This window comes from Spea bombifrons, chromosome 12 (assembly GCF_027358695.1).
Source record: "Spea bombifrons isolate aSpeBom1 chromosome 12, aSpeBom1.2.pri, whole genome shotgun sequence".
Taxonomy (NCBI): Eukaryota; Metazoa; Chordata; class Amphibia; order Anura; family Pelobatidae; genus Spea; species Spea bombifrons.
The window spans coordinates 10,513,478-10,540,064 of NC_071098.1; the positions used below are offsets into that span (position 1 = coordinate 10,513,478).

Sequence of the window (26,587 nt, forward strand, 5' to 3'; positions counted from 1 at the left end):
GGTCTCATCGGGCTCCACATAAACACGTTAAGATGATAGAAGTGTCTGTGGCCCCAGGCAAACATTAAGCGGTAACAAATATACAATGTCCATCTCACCTGTGCTGTCGGCAACCTTGAATTTGCTGGGGTCTTCTCCTTCTTCACCTTTAGTTGTAGCCACAGCAGCTTTGAAGGCCTGGGCGATTTCATGAAAGAGCCTCGGCCTTAAATCAACCTAGAAACAAAAAAGAATCCCAATGTGCTATAAACTATACAAAAAGGACATTCCGGGGCCATTACATTGCCTTTCATGTATATTACTTGAGATTATTGAACTCACTTTGGCTTCGGATTTCCACTTTTCGACCATCTTTATGGTGACGATAACCTGAGCAAGTTTCTTATTCTTTTTCTTGGATGTCTCATCATCTTCTTCTTTCTCGTTGTCATCCTCGTCCTCATCCTTTTCCTGCATCATAAGAGAGTTATTGTGATTTCAAGGATAAAAGAAGCAGAAGAACAAACCGATTCCAAACCGGAGACACAGTATATGATCGGGTTTTCAGATAATAAAAACAAATCAATAGACTTTGAACAACCAAAAAAAGGAAAGAAAGTAAAGAGCGGGTGGGCTGACATTTTTTTTAGAGGGTGAAAGCCGTGCTCTTTGGGCTAAACGACTGGAGCTTAGTAAATAACATGTCCTATTACCTCCAGGTGGTCAGGTAGCTGGTGGGCTCCTCTCTCCTCGTCAGAGCTGTCAGAGTCATCAAAGTTGAGAAGCGTGTTATCATTTTCTTCCAGGTACTTGTAAAACTCGGGGTCTTTTTCCTTAAGCCGGGAGAGCTGGTCCTTGTGCTCGGTGGCTTTTCCTTTCTTTTTCATGATTTTCCTGTGAGTGGCATTGCGGAGAATCAGGAATTATGAGTGCAAGAGACAAAAAGTGTATCAAAATGACCTCTGACACGGCAGTAACGGACGATACACACACTATACATATAAGCTCATATGTTTTTTAAATGGTTAAATTCACTGAAAGTCTTTGCTTCCATAGCAGGACAGGAACAAGCCACAATCAGGTAATACGTCCTCCCAGTGTCTGTTTATACATGCGCAGCACAGCTGCCTGGATTTTGCTGAAAGGCAAAGTTATTTTGGGTCACGATTGCCCTTTAAATCTATAATCCATCATCAACATTAAGAAAACATATAGAAGCAGCCTTATTCAGCTTAGGACGTAGCCCTATGGACCGCAGTATGGCTTTGCATTTTGTATCATTACCAAAGAACAATCCGCTTCATGTTTTCACTGTAGTTGTGATCATTATTCAATATGGAGAAGTCTGCTAACCTGGCAGTATCATATATAAATCTCTCTGCAGTCTCACCTCTAGTACTCGGTTACAATGTAGCGACAAGTGTGGAGTAGAGAGATATTGTGTTGGGATCAGGCTGGACCCTGTCTCATCTCTGCTACCAAACTGACAGCACAGCTGTGTGATACAGCACCCGCTGCTAGAATAAAACACAAGCACTCACTTTTCTCCATTTTTAGTCTGCAGAGCTTTTTTCTTCTTCACTTTGGAAGTTTTCCTTTCTTGCTCCAAGTCGTCATTATCCATTTCCTCTGCGGATTCCCCATCTCCTTCGGAGTCAAAGGCGGACGTCAAAAACTCGTCTACATTTAGTTCAGAAAGTTTCCTGAACAGAAGCAAAGGTGGTTATTCATATGTGCTATAAACTATACAAAAAGGACATTCCGGGGCCATTGCATGACCTTTCATGTATATTACGATCATATGGTACCTTAAAATCTGCGTGTGGCCCCCATTGCAAAAGATTCTGCAGAATACTTCCATAGGCATCACCCCCCCCACACACACACACAGACAATGGAGCAGTAAGCAAGAATATTCGTGCTGATTGATCGTGATGAATATTTACGTGATTTGGATATGTTTTTTCATACCCACTATGTACCTTTATATACCTGATATGGCAGCTTTATCGTTGCTATAGTGTGTGTCTGTGGACGTTAATGTAAATTTTTAGGCACACATTTGTATAGATCCATCGATACCGTACGGTAGGTGGATATGACAGGCAGTGTGGGACAGAAGGATCGGTCTTCGTTTATGAATCACACACCCTTCAGGGGGTATTCTGTTATTGCAGGGCATTTTCGGCAGCTTCACTGGGTGGTGACTTTATACTGAATGTGAAATACTGTTACTCACGCTAACATTAGGCTTGCCATAGACATGCATGTAGAACCCGAACATACCCGGTGTGCTCACGACACAGGGTACCGTTTTTATCAGGCTACCTTTGAGGTTTATTCGCTAAAGGTAGAGTTTGCAGGAGGTTTAAACCCCTTGACTTCACATTATACAGACCCACTAAACGTCTGCCGCACGAAGGGCCCTGTATAACGTATAGTCAAATCAATGAAATTCCTCCTCAGCGCTCCTTCCATGGGAAACCTACCAGACCTGGCCCTTCTTAGTGAATAGCAAACTACAAATCTCAATTTAGTAAATAGACCCCATTCTATTTGGACTGAGCTGCTAACATCACATATTCTAAGGATCATTCGCAGATCTCTGGTATGGCAGCAAAGCAAACTGCTTAAGAAGCTATTTGGAAGCACATTTAGAACATTAAACTTTTAAGCATTAACCAGGTCTCACTATAGGCCCTATGCACGTAAATGCACGTCCACGGAGCACTGTTGAGTGGATATAGTTATTTAACCCTTAAAGCACTCCCAGGACTTAGCCTAAACCGGTGAATGCTCTGCCAAGTTGGCATCTATGAGGAGAATTGATTAGGGAAACATTGAGTTAATACGTAGCAAATACTGATAACCTGACCCGAATGACCCAACTGCCACCGGTATCTGCATTAAATACCCCTTTCCTAACTAATGAACCCAATCCCACGTGTACCACGCCACCCTTAATAGCACAGCAACATGTGCCGCTTACAAACGAACCGGGTTTTTTGCACCGGAATGGGCAAACTCATCACAACTTTTGTATCGACACGCAGGCCTTAGCCTTGTCGCTTTGTAGCTGCGTCCCCCGTTTAGCTTATCCGCTACAATCCTCCTCCGTTACTCTTACCTTTTACCGGAGGCCGCCATGCTGTACTTTAATTCCAACGTGCTCAGCCCTTCCTCTCCCACAATCCACCGCGGCGGCCCATCAGTTCAACGATTCTCGGATTAGTTTGTCTTCAAAAGTGAGGCGAGAAACCTAAAAACACTACGCGCACGCAATGACCGAGCGTTAATACAATGCAAAGATATAAGATTTATTTCATTAATTGTATGGACATTTACTGTCAACGCGTCAGTAAAAGACGGCGACAATGTAAAGAAGTGTCACTTATTTAAGAAAAAATAAATACGGTGCGGTCGGGCGCAAGAAACTGATCAGCCAGCGGGAGTTGTGTTGCTGTCTTCTTCTACCCTGGGAGGGATTGAATGATCTTTGTGTCACTCAGGCTGCATTTTTATTTGACTTATATTAGAGCTTTATTTGTTGTCTGATAAGTGAAATATCAGTTGCTATGGAAACAAAATGTGGATGTGTTATGTGTTCTAATAGAGACATCTCCTGTACTAGAGAGTTGACTTATTTGACATAATAGTTCTTCTGAGTCCTCCCCAGTTACCCAGCAGAGAGATCTGTGATTATGGGGTGTTGTGTGTCCCTCTAGAAGTGCGTCCCCTGATGCAGGGTGGATGCAGGGAGTCTGCCCGAGGCCCTGTGCTCTGTCTGACCATGTTGGTGTTATTTGATGAGGTCACCCCTATCATGGAGTCCCTCCTAGATGTCTTGTGCCAAGTATCCTTAATATAGTCTGATTCTCGGGCAGGAGGTCATGCTGCATATAAACTGGAGATTTAGCTTCCACAAAGCGTCTGAGCGCTGCCTTCATGAGCCTGTTCTGGTGGCAAAGTGTTGAGAGGGTAAGTACTACATTTAACCATTTATCCTCCTGTTGTGTACAATGCCCCATAATCAGTGGTTCATGGTTTACTTTAATATCACTAGATTTCTAATTTTAGCAGGACACATGATTGTACGTTATGTGTGTGTATACGTGTCTATAGGTGTTCTAGCAGGACACATGATTGTATGTTATCTGTACATATATGCGTGTCCATGCTCTATAGGTATTCCAGCATAACACATGATTGTATGTCATCTGTGCGTATACCACTCTATAGGTATTCCTGTCTGGGAGATTCCTGAAACGTGCCATTAAGCTTGTTTCAAGGCTCAAAAAAATCTTTTTATGTCATCTCTCAAAACTTCTTCATGAAGAACCCTTGTACTGGGAAGGACTAGGGTTAAAAAGTGGCCCCTGCAGTTTAGTGGCCCTTTGAAGCGATATCATTGCCAGGTTTCTAATAGAATATTTTTTTCTGTACTAGGATGTTTTATGAGTGAGACACAAAATTATATATATATATATATTTTATTTACAAATAATCTAGAGACCGTTAATGTAATTCCGTTAATGTATAATGCCTGAATGTGTGTTGGAGACGAGAGGGCCACATAAAGGCCATACCCTGTCCTGTGAGTTTTTGTAGAATATAGTAGAACCGCGACCCTTCTGAAAAGAGGTTATTTAGTGACTCGATCCAGGTTGTGATGTCATAGCCTAGCACCCAAAGGCACACCGCAATTATTCCCCAGAAAATCGCCGACTTAAACAGAGAAGTCACCCAAACATCTTTTAGGCAATGGTACCCACCCGCCTCACTGTGCCACTGGCTAGTTTCATGAATTTACATGAGATTAATTAGTCCTTTTACATCTCAAAATAACAACTTCAACATAAGTTCCTTCTGGAGTGGGGCTACTCCTTGGTATACATTGGCACTCCCTACGAAAACTTTAGGGGTTATGTATAAAAAGCCATACTAGTGCTCAGGTTGAAAAGTTATCCTGCCACCATAGCAACCAGCTGAATCACAAGGAATAGTGGTTGCTATGGTGATAAGACCACGTTTTACTTTATGACCCCTTTTCACCTTTGCATTGGCACCCTTCTCACTCAAGAGCCTTGAACTGTCAGCTACTACCTGCTACCAAGCGGGTCTCTGCGAGGTGAGATTGGTTTGAGGTCATTTTAGGACAATTGATGAATGTTTCAAAGTAGAAAAAGCTTGTGTATTTTCCGTCAGTTTGCTGATATAAAGCAGGATCGCCATTTGTGACATAAAAGGATCCCCTTCCTATATTTGTTTCATTCTGTTAGGGCTGCTGACCAAAGTCTCCTTTCTCCATTGCTTCTCCTGACATTACTTCTGGGTGTGGGGTGGGAACGGCCATACGGTGCAGGCCCAGGCAGCACGTTGCAAAGACAGGTCCCATGTTATCATTGACGTATATGTGGACGGAGGAGATCGATCAGACTGCTGGCCGCTATTAGCACCTTGGCTTCAACCCTGGAGCTTTTATAAAGAGATTTAACTCTTTGAGTACAGAGGTGGGAAGAACACATTGCATCATGAGGTTAGTGTTCATAGGAGTTAAGTCAGAAGGTTCTGTCTCCCGTGACCCTGCATAGGTCAGTGCTCTCCCACTATGTGCTGTATATAGTATATATGAGGGAGGTTGGCTGCACTCATAAATGTGGCCTTATTTTAATAAACTGAGTGCTGTTTTTATATACTTTCTAGTGGTCAAGGAAAAGCTACATCCTTTGTCCCAGACAAGGCCATCCAAACAGCCCAGTAACATGTCTGTTAAGAACGCATGTGGCAAGTAACACACTCGTGTGGACTATTCATTCAACTCATATTCACAAAAAGGAGCAGAGAAATGATCCAAGCATGGTGGGAATGGTCTCGGGTGCTCTGTTTACGTTAGACATATAGACATTGGCTATAGAGTAAGTTGCAATTAAGACATAACAAGTTTAGGGTACTGGTCAAATATCTTCAAAGCAGCCCAAGCCCATGTTTCAGTGGCCACTTGTAAAACCTACAATATTTTAGATTGATGAGGATGCAAATTATGCAAAGAATGAAAATTATCCTCCACTTCCGCCGGGGCTTCTATGATCGAGCACCAGTGTTACGTGACCTTCTGGGGCTCCACCATAGGGGCTCCACCATAGAAGTTCCGGCAAAAGTATCGGCCAGCACAGCGGAGGTTGTCTGCGCGCATTGCACAACGATCGCACTCGCTGCCAGAGAGAAGGATCCACCGCAGCGCTGCAGGGGACCCGGATCATTCTCTCTGGCAGCCGGTGGGCGTCTGTGCGATGCGCGCAGACATCCTCCGCTACTGCTGCCACTTCCACTGGGGCTTCTATGATAAGGCATATCAGGGGGGCACAGTGGCATATCTGGGGGTAGAAGGGCATATCTGGGGGCAGAAGGCATATCTGGGGGTGCAGAGTAGCACTATGGCATATCTGGGGGGTATAAGGCATATCAGGGGGTATAAGGCATATGTGGGGAGGGTGGAGTGACATGTCTGGGAGGCAGTGTGGCAAGCCTGGGCTCAAAAAATAATCGGCCAACTAATCTATTATGTAAATCGTTAGTTGCAGCCCTAGATGCAAGATATATGGTTGTTATTATTATTATTAATAATATATTTATATAGTGTCAACAATTACGAATCGCTTCATGATCTATAATGGACGGTTTGCACTTTAGGGCAGGTTTACTCCTCGTGTTAGCAGTTTAGGGTAGGGAGCCGTGCGATTAAAAGGTTTTTGGGGACTCTGAGCATTGGAATATGGTGTATATGTGTGTGTGTGTGTGTATATATATATATGTGTGTGTGTGTGTATATATATATATATATAAATATATATATATGTGTGGCACAATATACACGGGGCCCATGTGATGGCACAGAAGGCAGTGTGATCACCTGCGCGGTGCCGTACGTTCACCTATGGGCAGTATAGCTGGTTAAGGCGGCACTGCTCGATGCACACAGTAAACATGCCTTTAGCCGTAATGCGGTCCTGCCCCTGGGGTCTGTGCCGTTGGCATCCTCCGTGCTGCCGTCCCATACAGTGCATTAGAGGTGCCGGCGGTATTCGGTGCCCGGGGTGCCCGTCCTGCTGTCTCCTGTAGCCGGCTTGCAGTACATGGCATGGAGTGGGAGGAGCTTCCTTAGCAGCATCCCGGCAGCTGGTTGGTTGAGATTTGCGTCAGATTCAGCCCCTGACAGTTTGGTATTCTGGAGAGGTTTATATTGAGGATAATGACAAAGAAGTCGCTCGCACCCGGCCCTGGCATATAAACCGACACAGCCCGGATACCGGCTCCGTGTACAGACCTTACCAGCTCCCCCCTCCTGTGTTTACCGGTAACATGAGTCCGGGGCATCCAGGCAGCAGCGCGGAGTAAGCTCTGCACCCTCAGCCTTATGTCTGTGAGTATGAGCAGCATCCATCCCTGCGGCAACGAAGGGGTTAACGAACAGCGCACTGAATTGCGCTGTAATAGACTTTGCACTTGCGTATGTGCTTCATAATATATATATATATATATATATATATATATATATATATACCACACACTATGTATATATACACACTATATGCCGGTATATACACTACACACTATATATATATATATATATATATATATATATATATATATATATATATGTATATATATATATATATATATATGTATGTGTGTTTATATATATATATATTACTTCACACTTCTAATTATACTATGTATATATAATAAATGGTTATATATGTATACCGTATGTATATTACACACTATATAGAGTATATGCATAATTTTATATATATATCATAAATGTGTATATTTAATGTATATCACACACACACTATATATATATATATATATATATATATATATATATATATATATATATGTGTGTGTGTATATTTGCGCAGTGAATAACACTGTTATTTATATGTTATATATGGCTACATTAATCAGTGCCTGTCCACTAACTATTAGCTTGGCAAAAGATACCAAACTAGAGGACAAGGTATTAAAGTGTGGGGCAATCGCCATGGAAACCAGTGGATTGTCTCTGCCGGTTTGTGTAGCTCTTAGTCAGAATATTGTTGTTATTGGTATGGTCCCGGGTACTCCCGGCCCTTCCAGCAGTGAAACAGTTACTGCATCACTCAAATGCACCAGCATAAAACGGGCTGTGAATGATGTAGAGGCCGCTGCTCTCTCTGCTGCCCTCTCTCTCCTGCGCTCTCTCTCCTGCGCTCTCTCTCCTGCGCTCTCTCTGCTGCCCTCTCTCTGCTGCCCTCTCTCTGCTGCCCTCTCTCTCTCCTGCGCTCTCTCTGCTGCCCTCTCTCTGCTGCCCTCTCTCTCCTGCGCTCTCTGCGGCTCTTTGGATCTTGCGGCAGTCATGGAACAGACTCCGCTGCAATGGGCACAGTGTAGGACAGAGCTCAACCCCATCGCAGTGTGTGCGCGCATGATCTGTGTGGTAGGTGTCCCCTTCTTTATTGTGCTGAGCAGAAATATGTCCTCTGTTTTGCACAGAGCTCCCTTTTTATTGTGAAATGAAACCTAATATAGGGAAGTTTACTTGTTTTAGAAGATTTTTGACACATAGGTGAATTCTATGTCTCATCGGAAGAGTTGGTTAAGAGAGTTTATCACAAAAAAGCCCCCCGTGCGTTGTTAGGAATGGGCCAGTGCCTGAGCGTTGGGGTGATTTCAGGTTAACTTGGAGTTTGGCTGGAGGCCACTCACTTCCACAAGCCGTGTGCGGCACACCGAGCTTTAATTGCCTGGGGCTCCGTAAGTGAGGATCAAATCACATAGTAGCCTCTCCCTTCTCTGACTTATACGAGGAATAGAATCGGTGGCCCGGTACTTCTAGCCCCGGAACATAAAGACTGTGCCGGGGCAGAACCTGTATAGTTTATGGGTATACCCATGTTTAGCAACTCTAGAGAGTCTGCAGTATCCTATAAATGTAATTTCTCCTTAATAAAGCAATTTATAGCAGTTTATCCAGTCTTGATACATATAGAGTGAGGAGGTTAGGACTAATGACGCTGTCCATCTCGATACTTAGCATTAAGTGGGCTACTAAATTTCCCATCTTGTCTAGCAGGTTTTTTTTCGGACCCCATGTCCCAAATCAGACCCTCTTCTCGTGTACATTTTAAGTAGCCTTTTCTGTATATAGTGACTGTGCGCTCATGATAAGGGGGCTGAAAGTTTCTGAGGTGCCTCTGTACTAAATCATAGCAAGCGTCGTAAGCCCTCCGCTCTGCATGCTTGTATATGGAACCTGTATATGGAACCTGTATATGGAACCGGTACAGAAGGGGGTTGAAACATTGTAGCCGAAAATCATCTTCCGATCTGAGTAAAGGGATGTCTAGCGAGCGGCTTCCGACTACCTTTAGAAAGAAACTGTTATCTTAACCACATCTTAGTGCATTCGGGGATAACGCCGCCGGTTCAGTAAAGGTGACGGCTGATACATGGGGATTCCTCCTTCAGCACAGGCGGCTGTGATTTCTTACATGGGGTAGATAGGCGTATGAAACGCTTGTATCTCACTCCGGTTCTTAAATATCTTCTAATGTCTCATCCGCCTGATCTGTATGGTGCCCAGGGCATATTTAAACAAGATTTCCGAGCAGGGCTTGTGTTCACACCACGAGATTCTGGTGCAAACAGTTACAGGTGTCGGATAGAGCCCTTCCCCTTGAAAGCATCTCTGTAGTGTGGAGAACGTCGGTTGAAGATGATTCAGCCTTTCAGCGAGATCCAGCATTAAGCGCAGCGAGGAGAGAGGCTGTATCCAGGCAGAACCGGCTGAATATTTAATTAAAAATGGCTGAATCGCCAATATGACGGTCTCCGAATCCAGGACACAGATGCAGAACACATAAATAAATGATTGATCGCATATTTTAAGGCAGAGACCAGATATTTCCTGTCTTTGTGATCATTGCAAGACTAACTAAAAAGATAGAAATAAATGCCTATCGTTTAAGTTCTAAGCAAAGATGGCTGTGAACATATAGTGTTATTATAGGTGGGCTTCGCTCTTCACAACTTCCTTCCAAAGGAGGCGACCCCAATAATCTGTGAATATGTATGTTTTATACAGGGTATTGATAGAGCTGCTTTTTGATGACCTCTCAGCAGATGTTTAGTCCATACAAATGTTTTAATAAATTGTCATTTATAATAATTTTTCCCCAAACCGCATACAGTCCACTAAGACTGAACATCGAGGCTAGATGTAAGCAGGTTCCCAGCTGTTCAGTGTATTGAAAGCTTTCCAGTTGGTTCGGGGTATGAGACAAGGCTCCTTGGTAGTCATCGTATGACATCATCTAACTTCTCTTAACCTCTTGGTGATTCTGTTAGCCGGCTGCATCTTAAACTAAGAACGATCAATTTATTAACCCACAGTGCTTTAAAACCTACCACCATTCCTAGCCACTGCTTGTATAGTCTAAACTTAGCCTGGTGGCGAAACTTTTTATTCATGTCAATACTATATTTATTGTTTTATTTAAATATTACATAAAAATTGCATTTTATATTAATTTGACTCCAGTCTCTTAGCCCAGTACTTTCAATAGCGCTACCACCAAATAGTCTCTATCATCTCAGATACTGGCAGGCCTCACAATGCCAACACCTTGTTTTTTGTTTGTTTTTTTGATACTTTTTATTATTGTTTTCAATTGAATGACAGCATAAACATGGAAATTCGCCAACACATTGTGTTTGAAGTGGTCTTACCCCTTTTCTGGTGTACATTTAATCTGCTTCCAAATTTGATGGGTGCCAAACTAGTACATGTAAAAGCTTGGTCCTCGTTGACCTTAGATGCAGCTTTGTGCACATTGGTCAATGTCTAGTGGATTTATTGGGCTGTGTTTCTCTAAGTTTAAGTAGCCTAAAACAAGATCTAACAGTTCATGTCCTTATATCTCGATTTGCCGAATTTGTTTTAAGATCATGCAGGGTCAGACCCTCATTCAGGTTAACAATGGTCTTACAGGAAAGGTAGTGAATGCATAGCGGTCCAGAATGTTTGGGGGCAGAATCACAGTTTCCATATGGGCCCTGCACATATCAACAACCATCAAATAAACAAATTGTTTCAGAATTTAATTAATAAATATTTATGCTGTTTTATCTAAACCTTATTGTGGCTTTTAGGTCTGAAGATCATTGTGATGCAATCATCCGCAGCACACATGGACTCTTGGAAAGGAGGACCATCAAGGGAGGATTTTGGCCCCAATAGGACAATCTGCCCCTAGTAAAGTGGTCCACGGGCTGTTTCCCATCTCACCTACCACTGTTTCCATCACAAGTTCCACGCGCTGTCAGGGTAGATGGCTAATGACACAGTTTAATACCGGGAACCGGGGGCTGGCCTTGTTTGTGGGCTGTAGGAAGTGCCATTTCCATGAATTTATGGAAACTGCATCCGTAGCGTCTCTATATTCCAGGACACGAGAACAATCCCCCATTTATCCACCAGCAGAGGAAGCCAGTGGCAGATGTTGTTGTCGTCGTCGTCGTCGTCGTCGTCGTAACTCACAGCAGTGGTTTAAATGCCTTTAATGTTTTTTGGGGCAGAAATGCCCCTGTGATCTAGGATAGATTATATACATTATGTATGTGTTTGTTTATGATATATAAAATCTAACGTGATGAGTACCCTGGTGTAGGACTTTCTCCCTGATGAGCCGGGTCTGTGAGCAGCTGTTAGATAATAATATAGCGCCACAGTTGCTGACATGTTTTAATTTCTGCTTAATCGTTTGCAATATTCAGATATTACTTTATATAACTCGGTGCACGGGGGAAGGCGTTCGGCAATAAACCCCGTGCTGATGATCAGACTATAGATAACGGCACAAGGTAAACCGTAGACCGTGCACAAAACGTACACATTCAGCACCCAGTAGAGATAATTACTGCTGAGCTTTCAATTTGTAGCAGATTACTGTCATTTTATATAAAATGCCGGGATATTGCGGAATGTCATGCAATGTGCGGACCTGGGAACCTCCTAAATGAGCTGCCCCTGACACGCGTGGAAAATTAACCCTTTAATAGCAGATCCTGATAGCAGATTTTATTAGTAAATATATATATTAAAGCTACCTTTAGCTTGTGTTTTTTATTGTTCAGCCAATGCTATTCTTTTCGAGATACATGTAACTTATATAAAGGATCATGCTACCCCTGTGTAGGTAAGATCTGAGGCAAAAGGTGGCAAAACTAGAATAACAATTATTCTCCTGTCCTGAAGCGTTCTCCCTCCTCTTCATCCCATCCTTACAAAGACTTCCCCAAGTAGGAGAAATAAACCAAATGAATGTGATCGGATTTTTATACAAATAATTAAAACATGGAGGTAAAGGTGCTGTTCCACTTAGACACCTATTGTGTTCTATAGCATATTAACCAAACAAACCTTAGCAGATGTGTCCACTTATCTGGTCTCGATGGTAATTTTGAGCAAGTTTATTGCTTTAAATTTATTTATTTTTTATTTATTATCCTTTATTTATATAGCGCCAACAGTTTACGCAGCGCTTAATACAATACATAAATTCAAGGGATATGACAAGACAAGAATTGACAGACTAAGACAAACCGATACATTTGGTAGAGAGAGCCCGGCTCGCAAGCTTACAATCTTTAAATGCACGGAAACAAAGCAGACTTAGGCTCATGTTACCTTAGACGTATTGAACAGCTTTTCTAGTTTGCCATTACCTGTGGTGATTATAGAAAATGAAGGGTAGAAATGATATGGTAAGGCTGCGTCATGGAACAGAGCATGTTTGGTAATATTTACGGGTAGGTAAAGCTGATGGTTGTATGTCACGCGACCCACTCCACGCATCCTGTTATGTTCTAATCCTTATTTGCACAACAAACCTCCGCGGAGAGTAGGAGTAGCTGGAAATGCGAGTGTCTTCAAATGAATACAAAACCACTCCTAACCGTAGAAGCTGCAACTCTGACTACGTCATTGAGACATAAACATTATATAGTCTGGGGACCCTTTCTTATCATTTCTTCAAGGTTCTCTAGAGAAATGGTTTGAAGCAACCAAACAAAAACCGTGTTTTGGTTTCCATTCAGTAGACCTACATCATGTCTCATCTGCCTCTCATATAGTCAAGGTGGGACACATTGCACCAACGAGGCTACCTTGGCTTCCATCCCTCGCATTTATGTTTTGTTCGGTTAGTCCAGCGTCCTCTGTCATTTTTTCCCCTGCACTTTCACTGGTGAGGACATGGACGGGGAAGGAAGCCATAGAACGGAGATCCTTACTTGAGTTAGGGTTCCAATCGCATCTGTGTTTTGGCAACCCTCTCATTTTGCAACAGACCTTTTAGATTATCCCCCAAATCCAGCCATCGTTGATTGAAGTAGATCACCTCTATGTCTGCAGCAGGTCAGCTGGAGAATGATTTAGGACCAAATACAACATAAAGTCTTCTCCTTATCACATTAAAGTGTCTATTATATAAGATATAATACATCCTCCTCCAGGTGCTCTATCGGTCTCAGGTTCTGGATTCTATTATTTCTTTAAGACATAAATGAACACGGTCCGGCTTAGATATATGTATAGATATATATATATATATATATATATGTATATGTATAGCCCGTCCTCCTACCCCGCTCACCACGCTTCTCTGCGCGCTCCGCATCTCGTGTGCAGAGGGAGGGAGGTTAGTCACAGACGCCCTGTTGTGATTACAGATGGGTAGAAACTGCATCTTTCCGTCTATTTTTACACCGCATTAATCAGCCTCGTGTAGGTGTGCAGGATGCACTCACAGGACGAGGGCCCTGAACACTGAGTAATGGCTCTGCATTTGTCTTTTTTCTTCTTATAATTTTTGCATAGGATTCATTTTTTTGATTTATGCTTTATGATGTCACTTGTTTGTAAACCCCTTTATTGTCCACAGGCAGTGGTCTTGAATTACCTCATACCTTCTAAACTACTCTCTAAACTGTGTTTTGCAGAACATCATGGGGTTGGTTTCGCATCGCATCGATACTTTTGTAATGAGGATTAAACTGCTCAAGGATATGGTTGCCACTGTTTTTAGGACACAGTACAGCCTGGTTAAAATTAAAGCTTTTGGTTACAATTTTCATTTGTTACACAGATAGGCCTGTCTGTAATATATGTGTCCGTAACACTATGCCCCCTAAAGGCACGAGCCCCAATCGCAGCTGTGACCCCTGTAGTTACGCCACTGATAAGAGTCTTGCTGTATCGTCTCGTAGGCAGTCAGATTATATGGATACCTCTGAACTTTCAGGGTTTGATCCAGAGTCTCCGGGTTAAGCGTTGATTCCCGGGGTGTCAGGGTCACTCTCCTCTCTCTCCAGGCAGGTAGAATAGTGAATTACCCATGACTACTCCCCACCCACTTCCCCTCCTGCTCAAGTCTGATTGGTGCACGGCTAGCCCCATCTACGCCCTCTTCAAGGATGTCCTCTTACAAAGCCACACAGCTCTGGGTAGATCTCACATATGATTATATGGACCATTTAAGTAATAAGGGTCCTTCAGCTTCCTAAAATTCTAGCGCTGTGTGTCATTCTGTGATATTAAATACTTTTTTTCTGTCGATACAAGCATTTCAGACCCCATGAGTTACCCAGAGCACCCTCCTAAAAGATCTGTCCAGGTCTGATGATCGCTCTTCTGATTTGTTTTGCTTCAATTTCGAGGTTCCAGAAACCCGTCACTTGTAATTTGTTGTCCTTGGGAATCCTTTTGCTCTGAATAACATGTATAGAAATAATATTTTTATAATGAAATCTGGGAATGTTTCCTCAAACTTTCTTATTTTATAGTTCCAGCACGTTTCAAACAAAGGGCCGTTGATTGTGCATTGTATTTTGCATAATGAAGATGTGCTTTAATATCAAGACAGAGATGAATATAAATAAACTTGATTTGACTTTGTACTGAAGTATACAGTATCTTTAAATATGTGATCCATTTCACATCTGACATCACAGATATCTTACTTGATGGTCTCCATAGATATTATTCAGAGCCTGTTTTATGGAATATTTCCATATATGTTTCTGTGTCTTTGTGTAAAGTGGGAAATGCTCTCTGAACTTTTATTGTGTACTTGCAGCTTCAACGTGTGAAGCCAGTCAAGGAGAAATCAGGAGATCAGTCTCCGGCCATGGACTCGGCAGTGCAGCTTCTAAGCCGGGATGGTCACACCATATCCCACAACTCAAAGCGGCACTACCATGACGCCTTCGTGTGCATGAACAGAATGCGCCAACGGGGACTCCTGTGTGATATCGTGCTCCATGTGGGGACCAAGGAGATCAAGGGCCATAAAGTGGTGCTGGCATCCTGCAGTCCTTATTTCCATGCCATGTTTACAAGTGAGTCCGTGCCTGCGTCTATTCCTTCCATCCCTTGTTAATCAAAGACATTAATAAGAACTGGAATCCAAGAAAACGTAATCATACGTCTGAAACCACGGTTCATTTATTTTTGCAGTACAAGTTGTTCTAAAAGAATACTACGAGCTGGAGAATCATTACCAGGCCAGCATTGATGTTGTAGGCAGCTAGGATGATGGCGTCTTAGTATCTCTGCGTGTAGGCTTCATAATCTTGGAAATGTTTCAACGGTATAGTCCAGTTTGGCTTAAAAGCAGAAAGCAAACTTGCTGCAATGCAGAGTTTATAACAATAGGGATGCAAAAAACGCCAATGTTACCGCTGCTTACAACTCTAGGTTTGGCTGAATTTTGAAACAAAGAGAATTGCGGGAGATTTATGGAATCGTTATAGAATCATTACTGTATATGTACTGTAGAACATGGCTTTGGTATAGGAGATTGGGTTAAACAAGGGTAGATTTCTTCAGTGGTTATGTTCTTTGAGGTCGTGCCAGGTTGATGACCTGGTTCCTTTATGGGGACAGATTTGTAAGAGTATCAATCGAGGGATATCACCTTTGTTTCTTTTTATGAAGATAAAATGGTTTGTTCAGCTGATAAGGAAAGAAGTCAGAAGCATCATTGGAATTTGAGGGTTAGGGTGTTTACAAACCATATGTAAAAATAATATTAATAAAACAAATGTGTTATGTACTTAACATGTTTCATAATAAATGATATAAGAAAAGAAGATCAATGGAATCTTATAAATGAGTGGAACCAAAGCTTTACGCCCAACACATCATTGTCTGACCCTGATCAGTGTCCCAAAGCAGTGAGATAATATACACCCACGGGTGATTAGAGAACTGAGCTCAGTAACGGACAGAATGCTATTTTTAATGACCAAGGACTCGATCTTCAAGGACGTGGTTTTTATTTAGGATTACATCATTCAAACCTATTTACATGCATTTACATTTTTCAAAGCGCCTTAGGGTGCCACCAATTGGAGAATGCATCTTAAAAACTTAATATCGCCCTACCCTTTAGGGGCACCTTCTATATGTGCATGTTGGGGATCTTGATAGACCCCTATGGAATGCTTATGTGAGCCAGTGAAGGGGTGTATTTGGATGTACATTATGGCACTATATAAATCAATAAATGATAATAGCTCTACAGTGCTAAATAATGGGCCAACAGGACATAACAAGTAGCACATCATATAACAATTTGGAATAACAGAAACCGAACTTACAATCTAGAAGTGCACTTACAACATATTAAATGTTATTTTTCATCCAATCTGTCTACATTGTGTGTCTGTGTTATACCTATGAGCCATTTAATGATGATTTTAGCTCCATAAATTCTTCTTGCCTTTTAGATGAGATGAGTGAGAGTCGACAGACTCACGTGACGCTGCACGACATTGACCCACAGGCCCTGGAGCAGCTTGTACAGTATGCGTACACAGCAGAAATTGTGGTGGGAGAGGGCAATGTTCAGGTAGGGGGTACACAGAGTTACGGAAATCAAGTCAACCATTCAGCAGCATGTGAATAAATATATAAAATATATATGAAACTTACATACAATGAATGAATATTATATTCGCTGCATTACAAAAGAGTTGATGGATTACTGGCCTTGATTGAGCCTTTTTGCCACTAGGCGAATGTATATGAATTGCATCCTATTGTACTGTGTTTTTAGTTAATAATGGCCAGTTTGGGTTATTTGATCACGTACTTTCACCTGATAATGGGAGTTATTTGTAAAGCCCTGATTCTCCACAGCAACCAATGTAGTGATCCTCTTGACTGGACCCCTTTCTGTTGGTGACTTGAATATGCTGTCCTTGGCCAATACGTATATATTCTTGAGTATCGAGGAATCGTTTGCTGATTACATCCAAGGACGCATGCTGACACCCACTGCTATCTTTGTGCCAGACGTTGCTTCCCGCTGCCAGCCTGCTGCAGCTGAATGGGGTGAGAGACGCCTGCTGCAAGTTCCTGCTCAGCCAGCTCGACCCATCCAACTGCCTCGGAATCCGCAGTTTTGCCGACACGCATTCCTGCAGTGACCTGCTGAAGTCGGCACACAAGTATGTTTTACAGCACTTTGTAGAGGTGTCCAAGACTGAGGAATTCATGCTGCTGCCACTTAAACAGGTATTGGCCAGACCTTTCTTTCTTCACAATGCTTGTCGAAGCAGAACAGTTAGCGGACGCTCTGTTGAACAGCCATGACTTGGTTGGAGATCATAGACGTTTTATTTAAGAACTAGAGTGCAACGTGTTATGTTACCAATCTTGTATCCATCATACATTAAACTCATTAAACTGTGAGCGGAGACATTGTCGCATACTTTAACTAAATGTATTAATTAGAACTACTTACAGCTTGAGTTTTATTGTTCGTCAATCAACATATCAGTTTCTTAAGATGTTTAGTTTAAAAGCTGGCCTCATAGAAGCCGGGGTCTGTGGCAGCCTGTGGCAGAGCCAGCATTATCTCATCTTTAAAAGAAAATAACTCAAGCAGCATACAGCTCGGCTGTATTGTATGGTGTTTTCTCGCTTCCAGTCTCACATCTGGTCTGTCTCCTCTGTACGTTGCATTGTCTCCTTCTGATTTACCCACATAACTGCCATTGCTCTGATCTGAATGTTAAGTGTGGTGGTGGCTTCCTAGCAACTGTGTTTAGAGCCAAAAAGCAGGGAAGCCCCCACATGGGCTGCTGCCAGCGTACCCGCGGCGCAAGTGCCCAGTGTGCCAGCAACACATCCATTCCCACGCTTTTAATACTTGTTCGTATTCCTTTTTTTACCCTGTATTTTCTCGACCTTTTATCTCTGTCTGTTTCATAATGTCACATGTTCGCGTTCTCCTTTGTAAACTGGGTCTCCTTTATATTGAAGGTGCTTTTCAACATTAATGTTGCTCTGTAAAATGTTAAGGATCTAAACTGGATCATTCATTTTATTCATTCATCTGAAGTAAAACAAAAAAAACACACAGACTTTAAAGAACGTGTTTCAGTTTCCATGGAAACAGCCTCTCGGTGCCATCTCTGGGAAGGGATTGGGCATAGGACAGAAGCTCTGTTTCTAGTGTGGTCTTTCCACCTTGCTCTTCAGGTGCTGGACCTTATCTCTAGTGACAGTCTCAATGTTCCTTCAGAAGAAGAGGTATACCGGGCTGTGCTGAACTGGGTCAAACATGATGTGGATGCCAGGAGGCAGCATGTCCCCCGGGTGAGATTACTTACCAGTATGTTAGAGATCATCACAAAATAGACCGGCTCTAGATAATCCATCCATCGCTTTCTGTTGTCTGCAGCTGATGAAGTGTGTGCGGCTCCCTTTGCTGAGCAGGGATTTCCTCATGAGCAGTGTGGACACCGAACTGCTTGTGCGTCATCACTCGGAGTGTAAAGACCTGCTCATCGAGGCGCTGAAGTACCACCTGATGCCAGAACAACGCGGAGTGCTGAGCAATAGCCGAACCAGGCCGAGGCGCTGCGAGGGAGCCAGCACGGTCCTCTTTGCAGTAGGTAAGTCTGTTTTAGGTGCTAAGTGGTTAGGACGCTGGAAGGAAGCAAGAAGTGTTGTCTGGGGAATTGCGTATTTATTATATCAGTTGTCGCTTGTGGTCACACCTAGAATAGAATGCGAAAATAAAAAATAGCAAATAGTTTAAAAAAAATTTCAAAAGTCCTCCCGGGCCCCCTGAGACCTTCATGAATTTTAAGGGCTGGGAGAGGGATGTCCTTTTTTTTAGTTTTAATTGTTCTTCTTGTACATTGCATTTTTAGTTTTTGTTTGTTTGTTCAGGTGACATGATGATAAATGGATCATTGGGGAGCGTGGGTCATTGGGGACAGTAACCCTCAGGGCCTTCTCTGATTATCAATTGTTTTGGGTTTTTTTTTGTTGCTTTGTTTCTTACTTGCAATTCCAATTGTGACCACTGGGTGTGTCTGAAATATATATCCATTAAATTACATTTTTAACATTTCTTTATTCTTTCGATGAGCTGTTTACTGCTGTACCAGTAATGTTTTTGGACTTCTGCATTTCTAGGATGTTAATGCAGTGGGCTTTGTCTGAGTATCAGGTAGACTGATGACAGACTATGGTGTCTTATGTATCCTGACATTATCTAATTTGCAGGTGGTGGGAGCCTCTTTGCCATACATGGTGACTGTGAAGCATACGATACACGTACTGACCGCTGGCACATGGTGGCTTCCATGTCTACTAGAAGAGCTCGAGTGGGAGTAGCAGCCATTGGGAACAAGCTATATGCCGTGGGAGGGTAAGATTTAAACGACTTGACCTTGCTGCAGACAAGTCCGGTAGGGAGAGAGAGTGACTTTAATATCTTAAGGCTGGAATCAAGCTTAATTCTAATTGGCTTCTTGATTCTTTGTGTTTCTTCGTGTTTTAAGAATCACAGTAACTGACAGATGATGCTCCAGTGAGAAAACACTAAAAACAATACCCCAACCCCATAACAATTACCGACATATATAAACATGTTTATAGTATTACTGTCTCCAGCTGTCCTCTGTGTTTATATATTGTTTCAGATATGATGGCACATCCGATCTTGCCACCGTGGAGTCCTATGACCCAGTTACAAACACATGGCAGCCCGAGGTTTCCATGGGAACACGACGCAGCTGTCTAGGAGTGGCCGTACTCCATGGTCTCCTGTATGCCGCCGGCGGTTATGATGGTGCTTCGTGTCTGAACAGGTGCCAAGCTCCGTTCACATTGTACTAGATTTCATGGGAAAGAGTCTCCACACAAAGCTAGGAGGTTTGTCGTGGTCATAGAACAGGCTTAATCCAGACATATTCAAGTCAAGCGATGGTGAGCCTTTATGGACAATACAATCTTTGGACTACACCTAAATGCTATCTTCCAACCCAAAATGGCTACATTTGGGGGCTTGAAGATGTTAGCAAATATATAAATTGAAATATATTTTTCCATGCATTGCCCGCATAAAGAATAATCTGCCCTCACATTTGCTTGTGAACCCCACTGTTGGGTGTATTTTTCATATTTAAGATGTTTCTATAATTCCAGTGCAGAACGTTATGACCCGCTGACAGGTACTTGGACATCTATAGCTGCCATGAGCACACGACGCAGATATGTTCGAGTAGCAACACTAGGTGAGTACTCTTACGGTATCTATATGAGCCGCTCCTGCCCTGAGGTTACCGCCACCTATACAGTACTTTTTTCCTTTTGTAGATGGAAATCTTTATGCAGTTGGAGGATATGACAGCTCTTCTCACTTGGCCACGGTGGAAAAATATGAACCCCAGGTGAGTCTGCCAATGGTAACTCCCATGGAGGGCTAGATAATGCTATGGTTCAGTGTCCAGGAACCTACCAAATATAAGTTACCATTAGACATTTGAATCCACTGGATTTTCAACACCTTATTCTTCTTTCTTTGACACAAGGAGAATTACAAAAACAAGGCAGCTTCCATTTTTGTTTGTCACTAGGTATAGGCCAATAACTAAGCAGAGACAGGGCCGGCAAGCGATTCTTTGCTCTTCTCCTCCGGACAGGCTTTCATTTTCACCCAGCCCCCAGGGTTTCTTTTACCGAAGCACCTATCCGAGAGGCAGTTATATGAAATTATATATTATAATATATTCAGCTAGCCTAGATGCTATTGGCTGCTGTTACTCCCATTGACTTCAGTAGGAGATCTGCCCCCAATGGGAATGCTACAGAAGGTTCATTTTCTAATTTCTGTAACCAAATATTTTTTTTATTTGATTTGTACAATCAGTAAAAAGAATGGGTGCTGGACTTTTCCTTTAATTTTGTGTTTATTAAACTATGTAAGTCTACGTGAGAAAGTATGTCATCCTGGTAGTAGATGGGTAACATCCCCATGTAAGTGCCACCAAATTGCAAGTACAGACTTGCCTTTATGGTGATCTTCTCTGCTCCCTATCCTCTTTTTTATGCAATCAGGTCTTCTCACTTTTTTGCTTGTTGTTTTTCTTTAGGGAAATCAGATTAAATGTACACATTGTGGTGCAGAAAGACTTAATAAGTTTAATGTAAAAGGGGAAAAATGCAAATGATGTAATGTTAATACAAGTCTGTGGGGGCAGGTGACAAGAAAATTGCTTCCTTTATGTATGTCCTTATAATACATTTCTATCACTTATAAGTACTATTCAGAACGAGTCAGTAATGCATTCTGGGAGGCCTGCTGCTGTAGACTATAAGTCCAATGATGCTCAACTAATTTCAAGACTTGAGTCCAGGGAATCTGGAACACTGGCGCTTGCTTGGTCTTTTTTGCGGCACCACTTTGGTCCCATTTTGATGTCTAAGCATGCAAATTATAGAAATCCAGCAATTCGTAAACTAAAACATTTTAACCTTTTCATGGTGTTATAGTCATAAGCATACCTCTTTTTCATTTATAATGCCAACTGAGCATCATGGGCTTTGTAGTTTAACAATAGCTGAAGCTAAAGGATTTTGCTCATGTATCCTGGGGTCCATTCACACATTTAGATACAGCATTTTGCCCTGGAATTCAGATATTTTATTCATTACTTAGTCATGTCGGATAAAATATTCTTTCTGTTATATTCACAAGGACACTTGGTTTAATGAAATCTTTAATGATTTAATAATCTTAAATTATGTATTATATCACATGAATATTCTATTAAATTATTGACTGTGATTGCGATTCACTGGGCAACCAGTAGGGGGAAACCTTTTCACTTTATTGCACCCATGCTTTGCCAATCTCTTATTCTCTTTGGTCACATGATCTTGGGTTCTAAAACAACAAAGACCACCATTCCCTTTATAAGTTATGTGGTTAAACTTACCGAAACCGTCATGGCAAATACAGTATATTGTTACGATTATTGGTGGTGTTTGGTTGAGCTCATACTTTACTAGAAATGAGGCTGAGCCGTACTTGCTTGTGTAGTAACATGATAGATTTCCAGGAATTCTGCACACCAGTCTGGCAGTGTCCTTTTTGGTTTGGGGGAGATGTACCTGGACACCTATTCTGAAGATGAAGGAGTCAGGATCTGGATGTAGCTGCAATGTCTAGAGGAGTGGGGAGGACTGAGTCTATAATGATGCTGTTGGTCATAGGGCGAGATAATTGTTGCACACATTGATATTTACAAACATCTCAACTTCCGGGTCTGGTTCAGCCAAGGCTTTCTCCACCCTGCTCTATATAGGTGCCGGGAGGGTATGAAGCCTGGGTTAGGTGGGCTAGCAGATGACATGGGTGTTGCCAGTTTATTACATCATGAAGCAACAGGAAGTGGATGATGCTATTGTGTATGACTAGGTGTTTCTTCCCCTACCTATATAATAAAGACATGGCTCATAGGCTCGGCTGTCGGGTATGATAACACAATCATTTGGGACATTCCCTGATTATTGGCCAATTCTGTTTGTTACTATGACCTCTTTTAATCCCTTTTCTATGTGTTGTCAATTGAGTTTTATGGAGACGAGATGGATTTTATGGTGTCGGGGTTTGCATGTCTAGGTCAAGAAAAATAATGATAGGCCAAGATAAATAACACGTACACGTATGCAGGCGGAAAGATTAATGATAAGTTTGTCCTGAATAAAATATATAGTATTATAGTATATAATTTACATATGTAATTCATAGTAAATAATACATTGTATTTTTGTAAATTCATATATTGTATCTGTTTTTTGGTTTACATTTGTTTAAGTGCCTGCGTGAGATTTCCTTGCGTTTAGTTGTGTATTTTTACATACCCCGCTGTTACGTTATCTTCTCCCCCGACTTACTGATTTGATTTTGAGCGCGACACCTCCTTCACGTGGAAACATTCCTGCTGACGTCCAGGCCGCTATCTGCCGAAAAAAGCACATGCTATTTTAATTTCTGTCATGGAATGGAAACTGGCATATCTATATTTGAGGATTTTGGAAGACGGTATTTCATATGTGGGTGGTGTCCTTGTAAGACATTTTCTTGGTACGATTGTAATTAGGCACAGGAGAGGGAATAAAACTGTCCAGGATCCCATAATAGACATATCCAGCTATACCCTGAGCAGGGTTGTTATACCGACGGTAAAAATTGGAGGCAGCCCACCATATACTATTTCATTTCCCATATACATACTGTATATATGATTGTTACATCTAAAAGGTAGACCGTGTAAATGAAGCGCATACAGAATATGATCTGTATACGCTACGTCAGTGATCCCAACTCCGTGGGACGAGACAGAGCCATTTGATACGGAGCCCAATCCAGGGCCGCGTGTGCACATCAGGACATGGTATAAGTAGCAGTCTGTTTAACGTTATTCATCTAGTTGGCTCAGCTATTCTTTTTTATTTGTGTTTTTTCTTAGATAAATACGTGGACTCCAATCGCCAATATGCTTAGCCGGAGGAGCAGCGCTGGAGTGGCTGTCCTGGAGGGAATGCTGTACGTAGCAGGAGGGAACGATGGAACGAGCTGCCTGAATTCAGTGGAGAGATATAATCCTAAAGCAAACACATGGGAGAGCGTGGCCCCAATGAATATTAGAAGGTAAGGCGTATGGGCTTACAGGTTATAGATGGTTCATTCTCTGAACCTGCCCGTCAGGAGACCATTTCTTAGCCAAAAATAAAATGGATTTCTGTGCTGTAAAGGGTACATGAAATGCAGTCATTGTCCTGGAAATAGCTACTCCACACCTAATTCATAATATATTGTAGTATTTATATAGATCAAAAACAGTCCTCAAAGTATAACTAGAATGTTCACCTTCAATAACTGTACCTATCAGCTATCTATCCATCTACCTGTCTTATTCCATTATTATTTAGGACATGAAAATACATGTTTACTTAACCAGCTTTACAATTAAATGAGATTTTGTAGAACCACAAAGGTTCATATATTTTTTTTAGGTTTCTCCAGGGTTTCATTTTACATCAAAGAAGGCCCAATCTGGCCATAGAGGCCTCCTTTATTTACATTAAAGGATTCCCCAGCCTCATTTACATCAGATAACCCCAAGCTGGGAGACCTGGTCTTGCACTGAGAATGTGTCGTTTCTGGCCCCCTGCTGTATACCCTCGGGAGGTTGTGTAATGAGGACTAATCTTGTTTAAATTTGAAGTTCGCTGTAGAATCTCACAGCAGTTTAGCGACTCGGAGCTATGATTATTTTCATCCGACGGCCTCTTGTCATACACGCTCTGTTTTATCACTATTGTTACTCCCTGGAAGCCTCTGGCTGCTAGAGTTATGAAAAGACTCGTCCCACGTTAATGCCTGACCCTGCAAAAGTCTGTGTTGTACAGTTCTATCCACCAAATAAACTAACATCATTATGTTTACAGATTCAAATAGGCTATATATGTGCATATTCCAAACCCACCCTATGTGCATAATGTGAGGATCTGTATGATTCCCCCACCCATTTAGTTATCTCTCCTGCTGTTAAGTTGCTGATTGCTGTTGATTGATTCAAGCAGCCTTTATATGGGTGGGAGGAGAAGAATGGAGAAATACTGAGGACAGAAAATATTTTTATATATATATTAGCTATGCCGCCTCTTGCCACTGATCTCAGCTTTCTTGTGATTCAATGAGAAACAAAAAGGTACTTCTAATTATATAACATCTCTAATGGAATTCTGATATGCCAACGACTGTCCAAGTTGCACGTCCCAAGGCCAGGAGGAAAGATCAGGGCTTGTGAAGTTACGCCGTCTATAATGGTTCTCCTAGCTAGATGGGTTGATAAAGGGAATGTGCACAAGGGGATCAGAGCCCGAATGTATGGGATAATGAATCCGCTTATGGTGTGCTTTTCTAATCTCTGCAATAATAACTCATACATACATGTATATAAAACAAATGTTTTGTCTTCTTAGACATCCATGCCATATCGATTTAAACTATATTATATCATTAGGCCTTAATGCCCAGGAGTAAAAAAAAAAGGTTATAACGGAAAAAACTAAGCAGATTAGTGAATATATTCCTGCCACGTGTCGTTTTGCATACCAGAGAAAGGTGTGTACTTTATAGATCCTTTCTTATTTCTGCAGGAGCACTCACGACCTGGTAGCAATGGATGGCTGGCTGTATGCCGTGGGGGGGAATGACGGCAGCTCCAGTTTGAATTCTATCGAGAAGTATAACCCACGCACCAATAAGTGGGTGGCAGCCTCGTGCATGTTTACCCGGAGGAGCAGCGTAGGGGTGGCAGTGCTCGAACTCCTCAACTTTCCTCCACCATCCTCTCCTACCTTGTCTGTCTCGTCTACCAGCCTCTGACAAAGAACCCACTTCTGCTTGTCTAGGAGGGACCTGCGTTGTCTACCAGAGCTGAAGACTGGGAGACATTGGAGAAGATATGTGGTTCTGCAATTTTAGGGGGTTTCTCCTTAGTATGTCCCCTTTGTCCGTGTTACCTTTTCACTGATGGAACAGCCTGTGTTGGTGGCAAAGATTCCTCTTTGCCACCTGAAAAGAGGACGGTGGATTTGCCTACATAAAGTATCCGCTGTTCCTGTCGCATTCTGCGAGTGACTGCATTAAGGAAGAAGACAATCGTAGATCTAATGCATTACGCAGGTCTCTTGAGCAGGAAAGGGGTCTAACTAACCCCATATGTACCCATCTTCCATTTCTCTATCCACGTACACAATAATAATAATAATGATGAAGAACTGCTTTCTACCTGCATTTTGGGTGTGATGGAATCTTGCCTGTGGTCTGTGAGACGCATGTACTGTTGGGATATGGAGGAAGTTCTAACTCCGCAAAACCATTGTGTAATCTGCGAGTGACAGTGTGCCTGGTCCTCTCCGTGTGCGGATGAGCATTACTGGCGAGGAAGGAGTTTTTGGCGCTGATACATGATATAGAACTTGGACGTATACTTAATATGTAAAGTAATCCAACCCTTGGACAGACCTCCATCTTCTTCCACTGGGTGCTGTTCATTTTAATATTATTTATATTTTTTTTGTTTTGCGTTCTTTATGTTGCTATCCTCCCACCTCGCTACCTAAATCAGCTATGGCACAATTTGCACATAAAATTACATTCAAGTGCTTCTGATGAATACTGAGGTC

General features: G+C 42.2%; 2 protein-coding genes across 2 annotated transcripts in view; one reads left to right on the forward strand and one right to left on the reverse strand.

The window, feature by feature from the left end:
- The window catches only part of NOC2L (NOC2 like nucleolar associated transcriptional repressor), a 30,701-nt gene extending 27,498 nt beyond the window's left edge, over window positions 1-3,203 (reverse strand). The window contains exons 1-5 of the mRNA XM_053451951.1: window positions 3,107-3,203; window positions 1,521-1,682; window positions 693-873; window positions 322-450; window positions 99-216 (exon numbers count right to left, since the gene is read on the reverse strand). Of these exons, the coding sequence (XP_053307926.1) occupies window positions 99-216; window positions 322-450; window positions 693-873; window positions 1,521-1,682; window positions 3,107-3,126 (610 nt within the window). The 5' untranslated portion in view covers window positions 3,127-3,203. The remainder of the gene's footprint in view (window positions 1-98; window positions 217-321; window positions 451-692; window positions 874-1,520; window positions 1,683-3,106) is intronic.
- A 4,050-nt stretch (window positions 3,204-7,253) lies between these two features.
- Window positions 7,254-25,972, forward strand: KLHL17 (kelch like family member 17). The gene is made up of 12 exons (XM_053452501.1): window positions 7,254-7,399; window positions 15,159-15,420; window positions 16,813-16,934; window positions 17,381-17,602; window positions 18,572-18,688; window positions 18,774-18,987; window positions 19,607-19,751; window positions 20,026-20,193; window positions 20,531-20,619; window positions 20,702-20,775; window positions 23,860-24,041; window positions 25,556-25,972. Exons 1-12 carry the CDS (start codon window positions 7,394-7,396, stop codon window positions 25,782-25,784), a joined length of 1,830 nt encoding a protein of 609 aa, XP_053308476.1. The 5' UTR covers window positions 7,254-7,393; the 3' UTR covers window positions 25,785-25,972.
- Window positions 25,973-26,587: the final 615 nt, after the last annotated feature.